General features: G+C 39.6%; 1 protein-coding gene across 8 annotated transcripts in view; it reads right to left on the bottom strand.

The window, feature by feature from the left end:
- dlg2 (discs, large homolog 2 (Drosophila)) overlaps window positions 1-20,921 on the bottom strand; it is a 186,238-nt gene that overhangs the window by 96,604 nt on the left and 68,713 nt on the right. For 4 of the 8 annotated variants that reach the window (XM_068601063.1, XM_068601069.1, XM_068601067.1 and 1 more), the window contains 3 exons: window positions 10,208-10,291; window positions 8,957-9,121; window positions 7,227-7,286 (listed from right to left, as the gene is read on the bottom strand). In XM_068601063.1, the coding sequence (XP_068457164.1) occupies window positions 7,227-7,286; window positions 8,957-9,121; window positions 10,208-10,291 (309 nt within the window). The remainder of the gene's footprint in view (window positions 1-7,226; window positions 7,287-8,956; window positions 9,122-10,207; window positions 10,292-20,921) is intronic. The other 4 variants (XM_068601064.1, XM_068601066.1, XM_068601070.1 and 1 more) reach the window with 3 other exon arrangements.

Below are 20,921 nucleotides of genomic sequence, written 5' to 3'. Positions count from 1 at the left end.
CACATCGTTAATGAAGCTTGTGGAGCCAATTGGGGTTCTTCTCTCCCATGCACTTTTGTTTGATTTATGCACCTCAACGTCATCTCACTTATGCCTCTTTCTCCGTCTCTTTTGTCATGGCTCTAGAAACCGGCCATGGCATGGCACAGCTCCTCACTTTTTTTAATGACAAATAGTTTCCTTTGATGTTGTGAGAGAAAACCTAAGTTTTGAGTGTGGTTCTTATTTTATCAGTACTGCGGACTAAGGGCAGTGTAAATGTGAACTGAGTCTGTACGGGACACAAAGTACTGAAATAGAAAACCTTACAGTGCAACAGAAACAAGTTACATCCATGTGCAACAGAACGAAACATACAGAGCTGCCCGCTGACTGAGACTGACATATTGAACCGAGCCATTGACCTTGACTTGATGGATGATGTGGATGAAACCAATATAATTACTTTTTTTAATGTTCTTTTAGAGAGCAGTAAAACACCAACCATAACACATCTCCTTGATCATCATCATATTTATAAATGACAACTTTTAGTCATTACAGTACATTTCAATATGTTTGGGGCTAAAGATCAGAGGTCATGCAAAGCAAGTGAACAAGCACACAGCCTTTCAATTAATTATTAATAACACAATGCCCTCTCAGACATCCAGCCATTTCTTTGTTCATACAAAATGTCTGTATCACGTTATGATACATTCATATTAGACATTTATATGAAGCTCAAGCAGAAATTCAGCCATTAAGACACTCTTTACACTCTCGTTCCTTCATAATCTCAGTCTCTAATTTTCCCAACGATTACTCCATCAGCTGATTGGGGGCATGTACATTGAATTAACTAATCAGATTCTGCACAGTTTCTGTAAGCCAATCACAGCATTGTTGTCAAACTTTTAAATATGTTCTCCTTTCTGCTGCTGTCAGTTGTCATTTCAGCTCCAACAAACGCGACCTCAGCATCAGTCCTGCTCCTTATTCATCATCGGGTTACCGCAACTCCCTTCTTTACCATCACCACCACTTTAAATTATTGTTAAACTCTAAACAAGTCTCTCCTGATTAAAATATGGCTACCACCTTGGCTATCATTGACACCCTGGAGTTTTGACCCTTGGTCACCATTGTTTTTTCTATTGCTAAAGATCTTTATGTTTTATATGTTTTGTAATTTCCTCTGTGATTATCAAGTCTAGATCTTAATGTGGTATTTTCTACCAGTAAAAATGTTCACTGACTGGATTACTGTTAGTACTACCTGAAGGTTGGAGCAGATAATAACATTTGTGTAGACTTACATAAACATATAGACATCAGCATTCCTTAAGGTTGGGTTCATCTCAGATCATATTAATTAATAGTGATGGTGATGATTGGCAATGACAAGAATCAAACACAAAGAAACAAAGTATGTCTGCTGCAGTGTGGACTGTTAGCTTAAATTAGTTCACTAATAAAACGTTTCTACTGCATTTAGAGGAGTCAATCTGAGAAGGCTTGATTTCACACGCTTGATTTCACACGCTTGATTTCACACGCTTGATTTCACACGCTTGATTTCTTACTTCCATAGTTTGAGACCAATGTAATACTTCTGCTACACTAATCTTACAATGAAAGGATTTTTTAACCCATTTGAATATATGTCAAACTTAATGCATTTACTGTGTGATTAGCTGGCATTGACTGTTGTTTCATTCAAGCAGCTGATAGGCTACAGCCCCTTTAGTGTCAGGGAGTCAGCTCTAACAGAGAAAAGCAAAAGGAGCACAGAGAAACCTATTTATTAAATGTACATTTTAAGTCAACCTTTTAGAGCTACTACTCAGGACTTGTGGCAACCTCTCATTCTAACAACACAAACACTTTGTAATGAATTGGGGGACCTTGAAGGGAAAAAAGTTGATGTAGCAGAGGCCAAGCCATTAAGTCCAGAAACCCTGGGTCCTACACTTCCCATAGTGCAACAGACACCCCAAATTGCTGCTGGATGCTGTGCCTTCTGTGTGTGAATGTGTGTGTGTGAATGTTAGTTCGTCCTGAAAGGCAGAAGGGAAACCTTGTATGGTAGCTTCTCGAATAATGGTAGCTTCTCCTATCAGTGTGACTCTATCTCACTATTCATACACCGCAGGCTGTGCATTACTGGGAAGGGTACGAGTAATATCCTTACGGTCATAATCAGGAACATTTTTAACCAAATTATATTGTACTATATTGTACAAACCTATATGGAAGCGTTTTTTCTTCATTATTTTAAATTAGGACACCTTTAGTGACATCAGATATTGATGTCACTAAAGGCTTGTTGGATATATGATGTGTAATTTAATGTGAGAAAGAATTATCTTTGGTTTTAGCCACTTCCTGCTATTTGACCAGTGAAAACACAGGCTGGATGTTGACAGTTCAACATTCAAGTTAGAGAGGCCATTTATTCAAGCTGCCACTGTCAAAATCAGCAGCTAAAAAATGACAATTGATTGTCATAATTCCAAACAATTGTAAAAAATATTACTTTATAGGGCATTAAATCTTCATTCTGTACATTACCTCACCGTCAAATGAGTACAAATGCAGCCGCTAAAACGACCAAGTCCAAATAAAAAAAAAAAGGGTTGCTGTACATTTGTCTGACATGATGCTTCGAGCCAGCTTTCGGATACTTTCAGGCTCCATTCCATGATTTTTAAAGCAACCACAGCACTCTGCAAGTACTATTGGACTGTTTCTGTTTAATGGCTTTCCATTTCCCCTTTCCTCTGTTTAAGAGCTGACCTTTTTTCCAAACATGTTCTCTAACAAAAATATTAAATTAACTGTTCAATATACATCTGCATGATCATCCTTTGAGTGTTGTCACTACCTTTAATTTATGTTCACTGATGCTTTTCCCATCAGCAAAGAAGAAAAAAACTATTGTGGGGGAAAATGGCTTAACTACAGAAAATTGACCTCTTACAGAAACCCACTAAGCGCAAATCAATTTTGGAGGATCCCATAGAGTGTCTGAGTGTAGACAGCGGGTCTTTCACAGAGGTGCCGAGATGGGTCCGTGGGTTATTTGCAGGGCATCATTATGTTCAATCTCGGTTTGATGGGAACTCCTTGTGAACAGGCCATCAGCAGGAGAGGTCAGTCACACATAGCGTGACATTTTGATTCCTTGTGTTTCCTCACTCCCTTTCTTTTCCTCACTGCCAGTAGAAACAGATAAGAGAAAGACATTCTGAACACCAACAGAGTGTCACGGACCACACATATGTAATTACAAAAGCCATCTGTGAATGTGTGCTGGAGAAGCTCAATTAACAGACTAAAGCATAATAATCAGTACTAATAGGATAGTACTAGAACTAAGAGTAACTATTTTTGTGTTGTTGGAGTTGAATGTACTTCTGAAGCATTCTGCTGTCCAGAGTTTTTGATAGCGTTTCAAAAAGGATTATAAAAAGTTTGGACTGTAACATTCAAGCATTTGGAATTGATTTGTTCTTTCACAATAACTCTACCCAAACAGTCCTTTGGAGCTGACCAAGCTGTACATGTAAGATACTTACATTGGGACAACTTTACAGTCAATAAACTAGTTTGCTTTACTTTACCCACTAAAAGTGTTCATCGCAGGTCAGCACTGAGAGGTAAGTGAAACAGCTGATCGTATTTGAAAGTGACATTATCTACATTTTAATAATTTCACCTTCCAATAATAAGGTAGTGATAACAGTCAATCTCCAGAAGAAGAGGAGACATTTTAAAGACTCCATTTAATGACTAAAAGTCTAGACAGTTCTTCAGACCCAATTAAAGGGATTTAAAAGTTCTGTTTTTACAACATTGTAATGAATATTTATGCATTGAATATAATTAATGGAATTTTCTGTGGAGCCTTTAGATGGCAAATAAGTTTGAATTAAGTTTCTTCACCTAAATCTTGCAGATCTGTCCCAATGCTTGGGTCTCTAACTCTTCTATGACTTATTCGAACTTCTCCATCATCATAAAGCAATATCGTAAAGTAAAATACCTTGGAAAAATTGCCCCTCTGTATTACAGCACTACTTATATAAAGCTGGTGCGTTGACAATATTATTATGAGACAACAAAAACATCATGTCATAAGGTGTGCAAGCCTCAGCTGATGCAAGATAGTGGATATGATGTAACAATCCTACATTAGAATAAATGCTATCATAGTATAAAGGTGCAAGATCTGCGATTGGGGGAATTTTAGTTGCTTCTCAACATGTCGACAGCAAGCTGTTCGTACTATTTGCTCATAGCAAAGAACATATATACATAGAACATATACGTACATACAATCTTTCAAAAGAGTAACTTCTGTACACCTAAAAATACAGGAAGTCCACCTACAATCTAAGAAGAGCCATCATCTTTCTGCTCATATGCATGATGGGACCCAAAGCTTGCCTTATTGGTCTAGTTGTGTTGCACAATGAGTCAGGATCTCAGTGAAGTCAAGGCAAATATTTTGGCTGGGAGGAAATACATTCCTTGTCATCTTGACAACAAAAATAATCCGCCCTGTCATCAAAATCCACAGAACTAAAAAGGCTTCATTCCAAAAGGTAACAATTTTTCGCCTCATAAACTTCAGGGTACAGGTCAGAATGATAAATAAACTTGACTCGTATCAAGGATTTTAAAAAAAAACTGCCCTAAGAAATTACACTGGAATCTCAAATGAAAGGTTTTGGCATCACCAACTATTCACAATGAAGTGCATTTGTAAGACTGAACATGGTTCTGGTGTCCTCATCGTTGCTGTTGGTTGCACTGTTATCCACGTCTCCACTGACCCACAGTGGCTTAAGTCTAAGGTAATCAGCGCCCCCCATTGTGTGGACCATACCCGGTAACTGCTTCTGCAGCCGTCATTAAACTGGTGTTTATTACACACAAACTTCACCCAGTCTGATAAACAGAGATGTAATTGCTGCCAAAAAATGCATGTGATTTTTTTAGGGCTGGGCAGATTAAAGCGTAGCGTTAATCTGGCAATCCTTTAATAGCGTTAACTATTTGATCATGCGTTAACTGCATGTTTGTTTTTGCACGTTTTTTTTTGCATTGGGAGGGTCTTATCGCTTTAAATCTTTCCCAGACGGCGTAGTTCAGACCTGGGTGTATTATGACTCTCCCAGTCCGGCCGTGAGGTCAATCAAACAGATTTATAAACTATATATGTCTGTATGTTAACTTACTCTTGCTCGAGCGTGACCATTATATTGTTCTGATATCATTACTTTAAAATAAAAGCGTGCAATACACTATTTTTTACTTCAATATTGAATTTGGCGCGCAATGCGATTAATCACAGAAAAACCATGCGATTAATCAGTTCATTTATTTCAACTTTGCCCAGCCCTAGCGTTTTTACAAGCAGACATTACCATGGAAAGAGGGTGGCGACCGATAAACATCGCAGCAGTTTAAATCAATAGCATCTTCCCTGAGTCACACTCTCCTATTGGTGGTGCTTGATTCGGGCAGCGATGGAGGGGTTATACTTTCTCTGGTCATAGACAAACCATCATTTTTGCCTTCCTGCTGCTTTTACAATCACACCAGCTGTATTAAAGACATTTTTCATTCAAAAATCGTAAGGCTGAGAGTATAATAATTGTGGATCTAGGCCTGTTCATGATTCCCTTACACACTTGTCTTGCTTTTCTCATACTCACATTACAGAACCAATCAGTTCCTTCTTGACTCCACAAGAGAAACAACCCACCAGGAAATTAAGATCAAAAAAAGTCAATAATCATCTCACAGATACACATATGAGATTGTTCAAGACAAACGGCAAAGTAGAGCAGAAACTATGCATTAATGGTGATGTTGTTTTTACCTGTGTGTGTGTTTGTGTGTGTGATTATGGCAACACCACAAAGTACTTTGCCAGGTATGTCTGTTTGTGGTCAGATTGTATCACTGTGATAGGGTCTTTAGCATGTCACACAACTTTACAGGTGTGTAGTTGAGAAGAACATTAAGTTTAGTTAGTTAGTAAATTAGTGGAGGGTGTTTTCTCTGACCAACAGCGTCAAATTAGCGTCTTATTTGCTGTTGTGGCTAATTTCATTCCATCACAGGATGATTTCTATTTCCATTTCAATTTGAACTAATAGTTGTCAGTATTTACTTTCACTTACATAACAAAGTGAACTAGCACACATTTTCTCCTATCAATAATGAAATGCGGCTGGAACTTGTTCAATATGATAATTGAATTGGGAGTTAAAAGTTGACAAAAAACAACCTTGAGATTCTTTGACAAAATGAAAGCACCACATTCATTATGTAGAGTCTGCACTCATGTTACTTTGACGCCTTACCCCATGAAACATTACTATCATTCATTGTTGGTAATAATGTTTAGCCAATTAAAAAAACACAGTAAAGAGTATGCTGGAAGCCTTTGAATATGATGCTTCATTATTTAAGTGTCAGATACAGACATCCTAAACACATGACCTGATAACAGTGAACTCTTCAACAAATAGCAATACAAGATCATTAACAAAGACAAATTAACACCAGATATCAGTAATACCACAACAAGCACATGGGATTTGCTGGCAAGCACATGGGTCACAAACACACATGGGTTTATATTAACAAAGTGTGGGCAGGGCTCAAGACTAACAGCACCCCGATAGAACATCTGTTTTGGTCAAACAGAGATCTTAACTGGGATGCCCCAAAAGGAAAGGGATTTATGAACGAATGTATGTATGTATGTATGTATGTATTTTTTAATAGGACTAGCAATAATCATATGTCATAATTGATTGTGAGCATTTTGACCAAATTAAATAATTTCTACATTTCAGCTGAAATCGAAACGCTCTGGCGATGAAGCAAAATGCATAACAACTTGATGATAATAACAAAGTAAGGAAACAACATGATACGGGACAGATTGCATTCACTTAAAAAAAAATGTTGTGACGTTGGTGAAAAGTGTTAGTCTGGAGCCCTGTGTGTATGGAAGAAGGGCAGCTACCTACAAAAGAAGGAAAGACTGCTTCTTTCGGTGATGGATTTAAGACAACACCAAAACAAAATCCATGCGGCACCGAGGGTACATTAATAATCTGGGACAAGGACCCAGAAATAAGGAAAGAGTTTAAAATTTTACCCAAAAATATCGAGGATTGAGATTCCTCAGAGGTAAAAAATTTAAATTAAATAAAACTTGCCATGTAGTTTGCTGTGGTCACACCGGGATATGCAAGATCAAAACGGGTAACCAGTGCAGGCTGCAGGTAAGAAAATGACAAGACAAGATCACTAACCAGTGTACTGAGATAGACAGAGAGAGAGAGATTGAGATAGAGAAAGAGAGAGACACGGGGGTCTAATGCAGCGGGATAAAAAAAGCATTAGTAATGGTTACCCTGTCACATGTTGAGGAAGAGAAGGAGGAGGGAAACATGTTCAAAGGGGGGGTTAAGATTGGATGAGGATGATGAGGGAGTGGATAACTTTGGCTTCCTGCATTATTTCTGAAAATGAGGAAGAGCCTCTTACCCTGTGACAGACTGGCTGTACATTCACTGATGTTGCCTACTGCATTAATGACTCAAACTGACTCAAGAACAAATAACTATAAGAAAACAGAGGTTGTTGCTCAATAAATAGATACAAACATTTACCACCAACAAGACTTTGCACCATACTTGAAAATATATAATTTGACCACTGCTGGGACCTACACTTATTACCAGAGTACTAAAAGACTACAATGCAACATAATAAACCCAAAGGTGAATGTAAGATTGTTTGAGTCATTTCACTGCTGTGTGTTACGTATACATAATGGCTCTTTAACTTTTTTTTTTTTAATGGTAAATGTAACGGCTCACGTTACTAGTCTTGGAAAGGGAGAAGTGTGTGTGTGTGTGTGTGTGTGTGTGTGTTAGGGGGGGGGCCTTCATTGTAGAATGTAAACATCGTTAAATTCCACCAAATCCTACAAGCGATACCTCAAAGGAAAAATCAATCAAAAGCTGAATAAAATGTAATGTAAAGAGGATAAAGAACACCTGAAATAATGTTTTCAAATAGTGTAGAGATACTGGAGAATACGTTCCACTTCCCCTAATAACAAGATATGCTTTGAACACTAACTAAAACTGCACAGGCTAAAATATATGCAGGCAACTCATTATCACTGTTCATTGAAACAATAAATGATTTGCCAAGAATCTGAAACACTGCCTGAAATGAACTTTTCTTTGTTTCCAACATTGCCCTCTGCTGGCTTAAAAACCTGAGAAGAAACACAACCACTTCACAGCAAAGTCCATCTGCAGCTGAACTGCTGTTTGATCTCTAACCACTCTCTTATTGACCTTGTACTTGTTTTTTCCTTCAACTTTGAACTCTACATAGGTGAGCTCCTTTTTGGGCAAAGAGAGGCTCTGAGATGTTAGAGGCTGGACTAGAGGTCAGGATGCACCGTCTCTTAATTAAGCAAGTAAATGTTGAGGAAAAATGTGGAAACAGTATTTCATAATTTTATCTTCCAATAATAGACAAAACTACAAGCTCGCGGCCAGGTTTTTGCCACCAATTTGTACTGGAAAGAAGATCCAAATAGGGAAATAAAAAGGAGGAAAACCATCACATTTTGTGTAGAAGTAGACTCTAGAAATTTAGCCTGAATTAACCAAAACCCCTTTTGTTACATACATGTGACAATTAAAATGGACACAGTAATTCTATATGAAATGAACTATGAACAGCACTGAGTATTCTGTGGTCATATTTAAACTAAAAAGACAAAACGGAGGGAGAGAGACTGAGACAAGGCTATGTTGCAGTTGGTCATGGTGCTGAATAGTGGTGAAAACTGGAGGGTCATAGTTTCTATGCCGGGTACAAAAGCTCACTCTTGGAATGGAGGGCGGGAGGGTGTGGTGCTCACCTTGAGAGGAGATATGTGGGAATGGGACACGTAGCCGTGCACATTCTCGATCTCAGACAGGTTCTTCTCGGACACGTGCACAAGCTCAGGGGCGCGCACCTCATTGGTGAGCCGCAGGAATCCCTGGTCCAGAGGCGGAGAGTCGTCTTCTTGGTAGTGGTACTGCTGAGAGCAGAACGAGAGAAGGAGAAAGGGTAGACATCAGGAGACAAGGAGAGACAGAGACACAGAAAAATTATGAGATCCAAAAACAAAAGGAGGTATGGGCTTTGCGTTCCAGTTTTTAGAAATGACAAGAGAAAAGGCAAAGAATGATTCATCAATATTTGCTTTTCTTGGTGTGATTATTGTACAATGCTTAAGTATTCTGACTTATAAACAGGATGATGTTGAAATGTACAGGTTTTTTTACACATCAGTACTCAGAGTAGCATAAGATATTAGAAATACAGTCATGAGGTATTAACTTAAATCGCATTTGCTGCACACCATCATTTATGAATATTGATTATATTATATGAGACTTAGAATATATATTTATCTGATTCAAAAGATGTGTTTTCTACAAGAAAAGGAATTTCAAGCTACAACTTCTACTTATCTTTATGTTCTCTATGAGAAACTAGATTTGGTTTTAAATGATTTTAATCACTTAAAGCAGCCATTTTTGACTGACCTTACCTAATACAACAACAATACTTCCAGAATACCATGTGGTTATGTACCACTTGGACACAGGGTCAACTAAACAGTACTAACTCTTCCATCATAAGCTTTACAAAGCTCTGGTTTTTGTAGCATTTATCCTGCTCACTTCAGGTCATCACAAGTTGGTAAACATACTTTTATATTCAGTACACAAGCAGTACATATAAAAGATGTTGAGGGATGGAATATGTTTTGGGATTTTTTTCATTAAGTTCCATTTAAAACTTCTTGAGGCATCATAATGCTAGGATAATGTTCTCACACAGGCATTCCTTTCCTCCTTGGTGTGGGAGTTGAAGGGACATTTCTGACCTATCTCAACAAATCCATCTATTTTCGTTGACTTGCACTGAAACTTTAACAACAGATTCATGTGACAGAAACTATTTTGATCTCATTTTAACAACATGAGTGGGGAAAACTGAGAGATGAATCATGACTCGTCACATGTCAGCAGAGTAAATACGGTAGTTGATTGCCAAAATGATACTCTCTGGGTTTGGATGAGCTGAAAAATATTACCCCCTTCCTCCCCTCTCTCACCCAAGGAGCGTTCATCAAGGCAGGGTTCATGCAGGGTGGGGGCTTGCCGTTGTGGGGCGGCCCATGTACTGCTGGTGGCCTGTTCTGGAGAGAGCAACAGGACCATATGTAACCACCAAAAGCAAACGGTCTGACCCAAGAAAGGAAGTGCAGAAACAGAATCAGTCATGTTCAAGATCCTGAGCATTCAATCAGTTCACCCATAAAGCTCAGAGACACATATAGTACAGGACTGTAGGTGTCAGCAATCAGTACAAACAACATATGTGGCTAGGGTGAATACAAACACACACACACACACACACACACACACACACACACACACACACACACACACACACACACACACACACACACACGTAACTGAGTGAAAGACAAAGAGCAACAAGCACATTGTGCCATGGCACGGTCACACGTTCTAGTAAACTGGCTGTAGACTTGTGATAAAGAGTGAACTAAAGCACAAAAAAAAACAACAGATCCAGTCTCTCTTTATAGTAGGACAATAGAGAAACCAACTTGTTGGCATTTAGCATTACATCAGTACTCCATCATATACCAACATGGTTATATTATTTTAGGTGCCAGACTCACATCCTTAAATGTGAATTTCGAGAAGGCCTATAGTATCAAGGCAACATTCAACTAAATCAAGAGCATGCCTCTCAAAGTCAAGTGAATAACCGAACACTAACTAGTAGAAACAACAGAGTCCAATTAATGGTAACGCCCCAGTGATCACGGTTATTGTTGAGGATGCCTAAAGGCAGCAATGTAAAAATGTGCATTCAAACGTTAGGAGGACGCAGCTCCGGCTTGTGATCAGCTTCCAGTGCTACTAAAAATAGAAATGCGTCCTGTAATTGTGCCATAGCTGTATTATCATGCATGCATTATCAACTGTATAATCCTGTAAGAGAAACAAAAAATGAAGTGTAAAAGGAACCAAAGTAAGTACAGCTAAAAGGTAGACGGATGAAGGAATGTGATGTACAGGATTAGTCATGTGATCATGCCTAGGCCCTCTTGAATGAGAAATGTACCAGTGCAGGTCATTTTACCAATGCAGGTAGGTAATAGTTGGGCGTTTAATATAATGACTTTACAAAGTGCTTGAGACAAAGCAGCAACAGCAAGGCAATAAAACAACAGAGAGCTCAACAGTGAATCCCAACAAAGGTAAGAGTTAAACCCTCATAAAACAGTACAGTAGATGAAACTATAAAACCAATCAATACAATCAACATAAAGTAATACATACATACAATGGAAAATAACTAATTTAACAAAATCAACAAACAGTTAAGCGACAACATTACATAAAACGTTGGCGGCGTGACAGTGACTTTTGGTTGATGCCATAGAGGAGGGAGTTACAGTAATCAAGTCTTGAAAAGATTAATGCATTAATTACTTTGTCCAGATCAAGGTGAGTGAGGATTGGTTTGATATTGGAAATGTTTTTTGATTGGAGTAAAACAGGACTGGACAACTTTTATGATTTGCCATCAGGTCTCAAGGGAAGGTATATCTTTGCGTCGTCTGCATAGCGATGAAAAGAGACGTTGTGATGTTGGATTTTACCTGATGGGAGCATGTATATGAAAAATGAAATTGTACCTAATTGCCTATAATTATCAATGGTGGCCAAGTTGGTTCTATCTGAAAGGTTAGAATAAAATCAACTAAGTGCAGCATCCTTGATGCCAAAACCCAGGTTTTAAGACGGTTGATTAAAGTGGCATGGTCTACTGTGTCAAAGGCTGCACTTAAAAGTCTAAAATAATTCAAATCTGGCTCTTAAATTATATAATTGGATACATTATGGAGGGCAGATTCTGTGCTGTGTTACAAAACCTGAATGAAACATCACAAAAGACGTTTAAAAAAATGTAAATGGTCAAAAATAGCTAAAAACCTATTAGTATTATTACTATTACAAATACATGTATTATAATTATTTTTCCCTATCAGCTTATTTTCTCATTGCACAGATCCTGTCTTCCTTTGTTGCTCTGCCTTCAGCCTTGAGCCTTCAGCACTGCTTTTCAGGGCAGTAGGGGTTCATCCAATCAGATTAGTTCTCTCCTGTGTCTCTATGTCAGCAAAGCAGATTAAAGTACACTTAGAGTGGACGTTGTGGTTGATTGTCATGGTCTTCAACAAATCTGATCTTTAGTTTGAGAAGCTGGTCGGATTCTTTGAAGTGCAGGGGCTGCAAAATGGCATGAATGTATATGATCGGTCAGTGGCCCAGCGTCATGTGAACATTAACATGCGACTTGATCGGCCAGTCAAAGCAATTTTTTTCACATCGGTGTCAATCAGAACAGATCGACGCTTTGATTTCACGTGTTTCAGGGTAGAAACCACAGACTCACGTTGACCCAAACATTGACATTATCTTAAGCGCAGCCCGTTTGACACTGGGGTATTTTTCCATTGGCACACTTTGAGAACTCAATGGTCCCTTCCCTTAAAGCAGGTTTCAGTTGATCCTTCTCACAAAGATTGATAATTTTCAATATGTTTTATCACTTTGTAGAAAACAATAAGCTGTTTTTTTTTTACAAAAACAAAACGAGTGCGGCTATGTGAGCATCAGGTTGTATTAGTGTCCGCAGTGAGCTGCTTTCCTCTACAAATCTTTTTAAAACGGGGTTGTAGATTTGATACGGCCGCAGCTCAGGTCAATGTAGAGTTGAGGTCTGTTTTCTGATGTGAGATGCAACAGCAGAAAAGACCTCACGGAATCTCATAAAGATCGGCTTTTGGCAAAATGCCAAGAATCGGTGAGTCGCGCATGTGCAGCGCAACCTGTTAATGGCGTACATTTAAAAATCAGCATTTCCCCTTGCACCCCACCTGTAATAAATACTGTCCCAGTTTGATAAATACTGACTTAAAGGAAACATTTATTTTAATGACAACCACAAAGTGTGCAGGCTTGTCACTGCAGTGTATTTTTTGGGCTTGTATTTCCAGAGACTGTCGATATGCAAAGTCAGAAACGTCATTTATGGAGCTCTAGGGTGCAGTCTGTTGATCATGTTTGCAGGGCTCTCAACTGTCACTCATTTCGGTCCCAAGTCACGCTCTTCCGACACAAATCGTATTTCTCACACCGAAAAAAAACCTCGAGGCTATTTAATGTGCCGCAGAGCGCAAACATGACCTGGTTGCGCTGTCCTCACCATGGAGGAATCAAGCATGTCTCCCCCGAATCCCCTGGAGTTTTGTCGTGAGGTGCTCATCAGCCAATCAAAAAAAAAAAATGGGCCCGTTTCTGTGTGATTGTGCTCACCTGTGTGCGCGCCCGTGTCTGTGCATCACAATGATTTTTTTTGACGAAGCTCAATATTTTGTACTATTTTTAGAAGATGCCTCATGGGCGACTCACATGGTCCCTACGGGCGATCAGGTGCCCGTGGACAGCGTGTTGGCTACCTCTGGTCTAAAGTATTTGCAAAATCAATAAAAAAGATTTTAAAAGAAAAAAAAAATACACAAACATAGATGCAAACGTAAGAGCCGCATGAAATCAGGCAAAGTGCCGCATGTGGCTCGGGAGCTGTGGGTTGGCCAGGACTGCTCTGTAATCTCTAGAGTGAGAGTTTAACACTTCTTTAGTCCCACATTTTTCACTCTTCAGACATTTTTTGTACAAAGCGTAGGAAATATTGTGCCTTGTTGTACAAATGTGTTGTAGAATCCAACAGAATTAAACTTTTACTTCTGAGCCTAAAAGTGACATGAAGTCTAGCCAACTGCTTCATTGGACTCCATGTTAAATCTGACCACAATTTTCTCTCATGAAGCAAACGGGAGCACTTTCTATTCTGCTGTTGCGTCTCTCAAAACAGAATATAGATCTAAGTTTAACAATGCACATAAATTGAGTGCAGCCATATCAAGTCTACAACTCAGTTTTAAAATTATTTGTCGAGGAAAGCAGTTCACAGCAGCCACTTATACTGATGCAACATGATGGCTCACACGTCTGCACTTATTTTGTTTTGCACAGCTTGAACGTTATGGTTATCATCTTGAAAATATATTCAGTGCAAAACAGGTTATTTGCAGCCACAATGGTTAGTTTTGCCAAATATTAGTTATTTTTTGCATGGATAAAAATGTATTTGCATTGTTCTAAAAAAAAATATTGGACATGTTACAGAGATGAAAATTTATATGCATTGTTCTAAAAAAAATATTGGACATGCTATAGAGATGAGAAGCAACAGCTCCACTGACGCTCACAATCTCATGTTTAACTCCACAAAGAGAACGAGCATGATTGTTCTTTTTGTAGAGTTAAAAATGAGAAAAGAGAGGAAAGATGCAGCCGAACGCGCATATCAGCGCGTTCGGCTGCATCTTTCCTCTTCGTTTATTGTACTATTTTGTTGATTTGACCATGTTCTTGCTTTGGAAGGCGGGATTTAACAGATGGTTTTGTAGAAAATCCACCAACTTCTTAAGATCTCATCTACTCGTTCACCCTGGTACCCCAATCACTTTAGTAACCAGTGACCTATGTCTATGAAGAAATAGCTGCTCTCAAGTCCATCACAAAAACAGAAATGACACCTCAATAACACATCTGGTAATTTTGGCTTATATAATGTACCTCAATAACCTCAACAACACGGCTCACTAATGGTAATATATATTGTAGTGTCACGGGTTGTCGCTGGGGCAGCCTAGCGTGGGGCAGTGCAACAAAAGTGCTGGAAACAGGCACTTCAGATGGTATAAACGAAAGAGAAGGTTTATTTCCTATACCATCAGCAAAGTAATAAATCCATAAAGTCCATAAATCAAAATATTAAAAAAATGTCCAGTTAACCAACATAAAGCATCCCGGAGGAGAAATTGGTTATTCGACCAAAACAAAACTCGACACTGTGATGTTCAGGTTTACAAGGTCCTCTTCCAGTCCTGTTCGTTCAACCCAGGTGTTGTCTCACCTTCTGCTTGTTCAGCTTCTCCTCCATGTGCTCTCCGCTCTGCCCTTTCTTAAGCTTCCTAGCCTTGCCTCAATTAGGTGCACCTGCAGCTGGGTGAGTAATGAGGCACTCTTGGAGATGTAGTGTTGGCCCTGGTGGCCATTTTGTGGTGTGGGTGCTGGTTATGTGTTAGAATGTAGCGCCCCTTTACTACCTGTCCCATTGTGATGCCACAATATGTCAGTAATCGCCACACCATCAAAAATTTCTTGCACAATTTTCTAGTTAGTGAATACTTTTGGGTTCTAATAGAACTGATACTATTGTAGCATCATCACTAACAAATAGAAACGGGTAGTTATCATTTTTTCCACAGCTTTATTTACATGCATTATAAGTGAGTATGATGCATTTGGTTTTTTAGTACCATGTTTGTCATGTAGTTTATTGAGCAGCGAGAGGAAATCTCACATTAGTCATGCTTCAAAGAAGTTGATTTGCATTCAAAAAGTATTTACCATGTTTCATTTATGATGACATGTTGCTATTTTTGTACTTCTTGGCGATCAACATCAACAATCAATTATTTTTTGGGTTAAGCCTGACGAAGTCAGCAAACCATAAACCTTGCACTCTCCTAGTAGTGTGATGCCTCTCAACTTTCGGGTTAGTAGTATGCTGCTGCTGACCAGGCTGAGCTGTGTGCAAAGTGCCACTGCTCACATGTAGTGTTGTCATGCTCCACTGAGAGGATCCCTTCTTTATGATGTTCACTATAGCAGAATCGAGATAAGATGGAAATGTGAGTTGGCATGGCCAAGGGCCGACTCAGAGCCTCAGTGCAGATTTAGTGTGTAATCTCCTAGCCGTTGTGTGCACTGACCTCTTTCAGTGGCTTTATATATTTTCAGTTCAACTCTCTTCCCTTATTCTCTGCTACAGTCCTAATTCCTACGGACAGTAAAAAGGAGAGCTAAGCTATGGGAAAAAGAAAAGCACCTGCCCTCTGTTTTTCTCTCTTTTAGAGTCAAACACACACATTTCTGTGTTTTTTTTTTATCTTCAGTGTGTCAAACTCAACACAATGGATGTTGTACCCACACACTGTCTGCGTGTTTTCCAAAGCACAGGATTACATGGAATATTTCTATGATCCTAAACCAGTGGCTATTGTCTGGGAATTTGAGTGTCGTTGATTCTTAATTAGTTTTCATCTAGGTATGTTCTGAATCAATTTATTAGGCCTTATATAATAGAGATTTTGCGTACGTAAATTTTATAACAACAGGAAATGTAGTCTCAGAGCTATATTTAACTCAACTATATTCAAGGAAACAGTGATCACAGCAAGAAATATATGAAGTTCTCCTTTTAAAAAGACTGATGCAGACAAAAACATGTCTTCATTTTATAACCAGTGGATGAAAGAGGGGGAAAAGCACTTTTGGAAAGTAATTGTCCTAGAACAGAAAAGATGAGGAGAAACAACAAAGTTGAGGTCTGAATAACCTCAGTGAAGTTTGACTGTTTGAGCTGTATCTAAGTCAGGAGAATCAGCGCATACATTTGACAGATGATAGGGAACATGGGAATAATGTAAAATTCATGGACAAGGACTGAATAGCCACAATTAGAAAAACCCAAGAGCTGAGAGTGATTTCCAGTAAGAGCCATAAATAAAACAACTGTCCTCTCTCCTCTTTCCTCTGTGGACTGCACTATATGTCCCCTGCCACATACGAACCCGCCTGTCATTTCAGATGCAGCCCTTCCCTCTTGCCCTGCAGTGACTCCTTTCCTGCCATTAACATCACCTGAGATTCACGCTCCCCTACTCACATGTTTTCCTTTTCCCTGATCATACCAGCCCATTCATTCCCTGAGTGTCTACTGTTTTCACACCATCACCTTCTACTGCCTGAGCCTTGGATTGATGATTCTCATTATCAGCCTCGCCTCTTCTCACGTTTGCTTGTTCTTACTGCATGTTCCTTAACGACAGAAAACATAAACTTTTTAACCAGCCTGTCTTTTTCAATCTTTTCTGTTTTCTGAGCCATTTCAGTGTTGCATACACATATGAGTCCAACATTGCCATATTGTCTAATTATTACAATTCAAAATTCCCCTGAATGTGATAGTGACGAGCGGTGCAGCATACTGATTTTGCACCAACACTGATTGGTTTTGGTCTTAATGGGCCAATCTGGTATATGATACAATGTTAATACAATTCAGTACATTTATAGTTTTTTTGTTATATTTAGTTTGATGTGGCAGACCAGGGGTGCATCCCAAGTCTCTAAATTGCATCCCCGTTTCCCTCACTTGCGTCCCTTCCTTGGGTCTTAGTCCCGCCCACCAAGGTTGCATGGAGAGACGCAAGGAAACCAAGCGAGGAGAGAAGACGCGAGGAAATAAGTTTTAAGAGACATGAGACGTCCTTTCCTCTGAAGCGTCACGTGAAGCGATGTCGGACTGACAACAGAGGCCTGTCTCACGAAGCTGCATTTCCGCTTAGTGAGGTAACTTCTGGATTAACTCTGGGTTTTCCGTTTTACGAAGCTGGTTCACTTCTTAGCGGGGTCCGTTGCCCCGGTAACTTACGCTGAACGCCTAACCTGCTCCGGAGCAGGTTAAGTTCCCGGATAAGATCTCAGCGGGGGTATAAAACGCCCACTGGCCAATCATTGTCCTGGAAAAATGACCTGCCCATTTCTACAGAATCCCGTTGAGGAAGGCGCACGGATAGTAAGAGCAGCGCTCTGCAGAGAGCGCGTGTTCGTGACCGCAAAATCATTCATCATACATGTAGCCTGAAAGATATTATAATAAACTTACTGACCGCTTTGAACTATGTTCTTGTATTTCGTTTTAACTTGCTCCCATGTTCTTTTAACTCCACTGGGGTTGCAACTGAAATGAAGTTAAATTGTTAAAATGAAAAGGTAATAAAAAATAAGAACATACATTTGAGACAATGATTTGATATTACAATCCCACACAAACGGTCTCGTTCATTCTAACCAGACGTCAGTTCACAGGATAATTGCGCGTGCCCGCTCCATTTCAGAAGGGAGAAAAGTCGAACGAAAATGAGAAATAAACTCAAAGAAAGACTGTCTCTTTTCTCTGCTGACGAGCAGAAGTTGATTAAGACTATATATGATGAATTTAAGTCCATAATCATGACAAAATCTAAAGGTGCTTTCACATTCAAGCGTAGCGAAAATTTGCAACACTTCCTGTTGTGAATGCAGCGTAACGCCGCGCAACACGAGTCACTTAAGCAGTGCGAAATATCAGACAAGTAAATGTGTCAAAAAATAAATAAATGTATCGGCTAATTTTAAGTGCCTCATCACCCAAATAAATCAGATTATATTTATTTAAATGTCTCGTTAGGTTAAGCTGGAGAATAGGACTTTTGATCGGATTTATACAAATTAATATATACTTATGAGGATATATGTACTGTGTGCACGTATGTATCATGAACTATGTGTATATTCATGTAACCTATGTGTGTTTAGATTACAATATAACTGAGTTGGAATATTTGTATGGGCGGATCAGTATGTATGTATTATTCATAATCAGAAATTCAATCAGTTGAAGCAGGGATAAGTATTGTTATCTTGAGTCCACCTTCATCGTGTTCTACAGTAATGATATAGATGTATTGTGTACTAATGACTGTCATATAACTATGAGGGCTCTCAACACATCCATAAGTTTCTTAAGTGCTAAATAAATGAGTCCTTGTCGGCAGAATCGATGGCGCTTATATGAAGTCATCATGATGTGAGAACGGATCTTGCCGATCTGGAAGAACTCTCTCCCTATAAAACTAATATAAAACCAATATCGCTCCTTCATCAATGAGGAAGAGAGCTGCGTTTTGTCCGGTGGGAGTGGCCAACTTATCCAGTGAACTTTCAGTAAACCTGCTCCCGAGCAGGTTAGGCGATTTCGATGTGTTGCTATGGTGACCGATCTAAACTGGCTTTGTGGAACCGAAAATCCAGATCTACGTCATCTTATCCTGGAAGTTATCCTGCTATATCAGTAAACCACGTACGTTGAATAAGGCCCAGGTTAGGCGATTTCAATGTGTTGCTATGGTGACTGATCTAAACCGGCTTGGTGGAACCGAAAATCCAGATCTCCGTCATCTTATCCTGGAAGTTATCCAGCTATATTGGTAAACCACGTACGTGGAATAGGGCCCTGGTATGAAACTCCAGCGATCAGTCTGCTCAGCTGCAGCATCCAATCAGATAACAGATGAACAGTGAGGGGCCGTGTCGAGCGTTAAAACACTTCCTGGAAGACTGCGCTCTGGGCTCCCTCCTTGCGCTTCGCTCCTCCGAGCCGAATAAGAGCTTTGGGAAGGCCTTCAATATGGCGGCGCAGAACCACTTCCGATTCAGTCGAGGAGCGAGGAGACGGCAATTTAGTGACTTGGGATGCACCCCAGGGCCCCGTTCCACGTACATGGTTTACTGATATAGCTAGATAACTTCCAGGATCACCTAATTAACCAGACCCTATATCTGGAGAGCCGGAGAAGCAGCAGGGGAGAGAACAGACAGACTGGACAGGAAGAAAGGAGGAGCCCCTGAATGGCTGGAGGTAAGCCTGTGAACTGTGTCTTCATCTCTCTCCTCTGATCTGCCCCCGCAGCGTGCAAGAACAACCTTATGAGACCAAAGACCCCGACCGGAAGGAATCTTTTGTTGAGTTTGACCCCACCCCTGTTTCCCGAAGCCTATTTAGTAAAGCAATGCTTCTCAACTGGTCTGGCTCCGGGACCCACCATCACCCTTAATGACAAGCCGCGACCCAAATAGAGGAACATTCTCAACATCTCCAATGTATTTAATGAAAAGATAGTGCGTCAAAAGTGCATAACAACAAGATAAGTAACAGAACCTAAACTAACTGCGGCCTAGACGCATAATAGTCACATGGGAATAAAAAACAATATCAGTATACTCCATTTTAAATTATTTACATTTTGGTGCCATGCTGTTGAATCACTCTCAGAAACGTCTTCGTCTGTGAGCAAGTGACGCAACGTCCCCTTGGTATTGGGCAGCACAAAGAATTTTTTTTTTAAAAAGGCTGGTTTTATTTTGAAAAAGTGACCGGATACATCCATCCGAGCCTCTTACTCTTGACACAGGTCAGAGGCTACGTGATAACCTTGCCCCAAAAATGAAACTTAAATGTACGTTTCAAGTCTGCTGGAGTGGCGGTGTTCGAGATTAACATCAAGGCAGAATGTCCTAAAATTGCCAAAAAACTCTGAAAACCTGCAAGAAACATCCAAACCATGAATGTGAATACAAATTGCGATCAGTAGTGTTGCATGCTGGGTATGGAAACTATGAGTGTGAACACAGATCGTGAGGAATAGTATAAAAGTCAGTCAAAGATGTCTGAACTTTAAGTTCAAGAGTCAATTTAATGTGATAAATTCGATCAGGCAGGTGATGTCAAAGGGACAGCCGGCTAAAACTGCGCTGCATAAAAAGTCCCTTCAAAATACAACCACAGGATTAAAAAAAACATTTCTTTTTTCTTTTTTCAATTATTTATTATGTCTGTGACGGATGCACTGCCAATTATATCTGGGTCCTCAGTGCAATCCTGTTGCAGTTGGGTACACAATTTAAGAAATGTAAATCACCTACTATTTCCTCTCTGATTAAGCTGAATTCATATCTCAGTAACCCTTCATCCCTGACCCGGGGCGTTCC

The sequence above is a fragment of the Clinocottus analis genome, unplaced genomic scaffold, assembly GCF_023055335.1.
Source record: "Clinocottus analis isolate CAN_PGR_092001 unplaced genomic scaffold, fCliAna1.0.p SCAF_5, whole genome shotgun sequence".
Taxonomy (NCBI): domain Eukaryota; kingdom Metazoa; phylum Chordata; class Actinopteri; order Perciformes; family Cottidae; genus Clinocottus; species Clinocottus analis.
The sequence above is the reverse complement of the archived record's forward strand: the minus strand, read 5'-3'. Positions and strand labels throughout refer to the sequence as shown.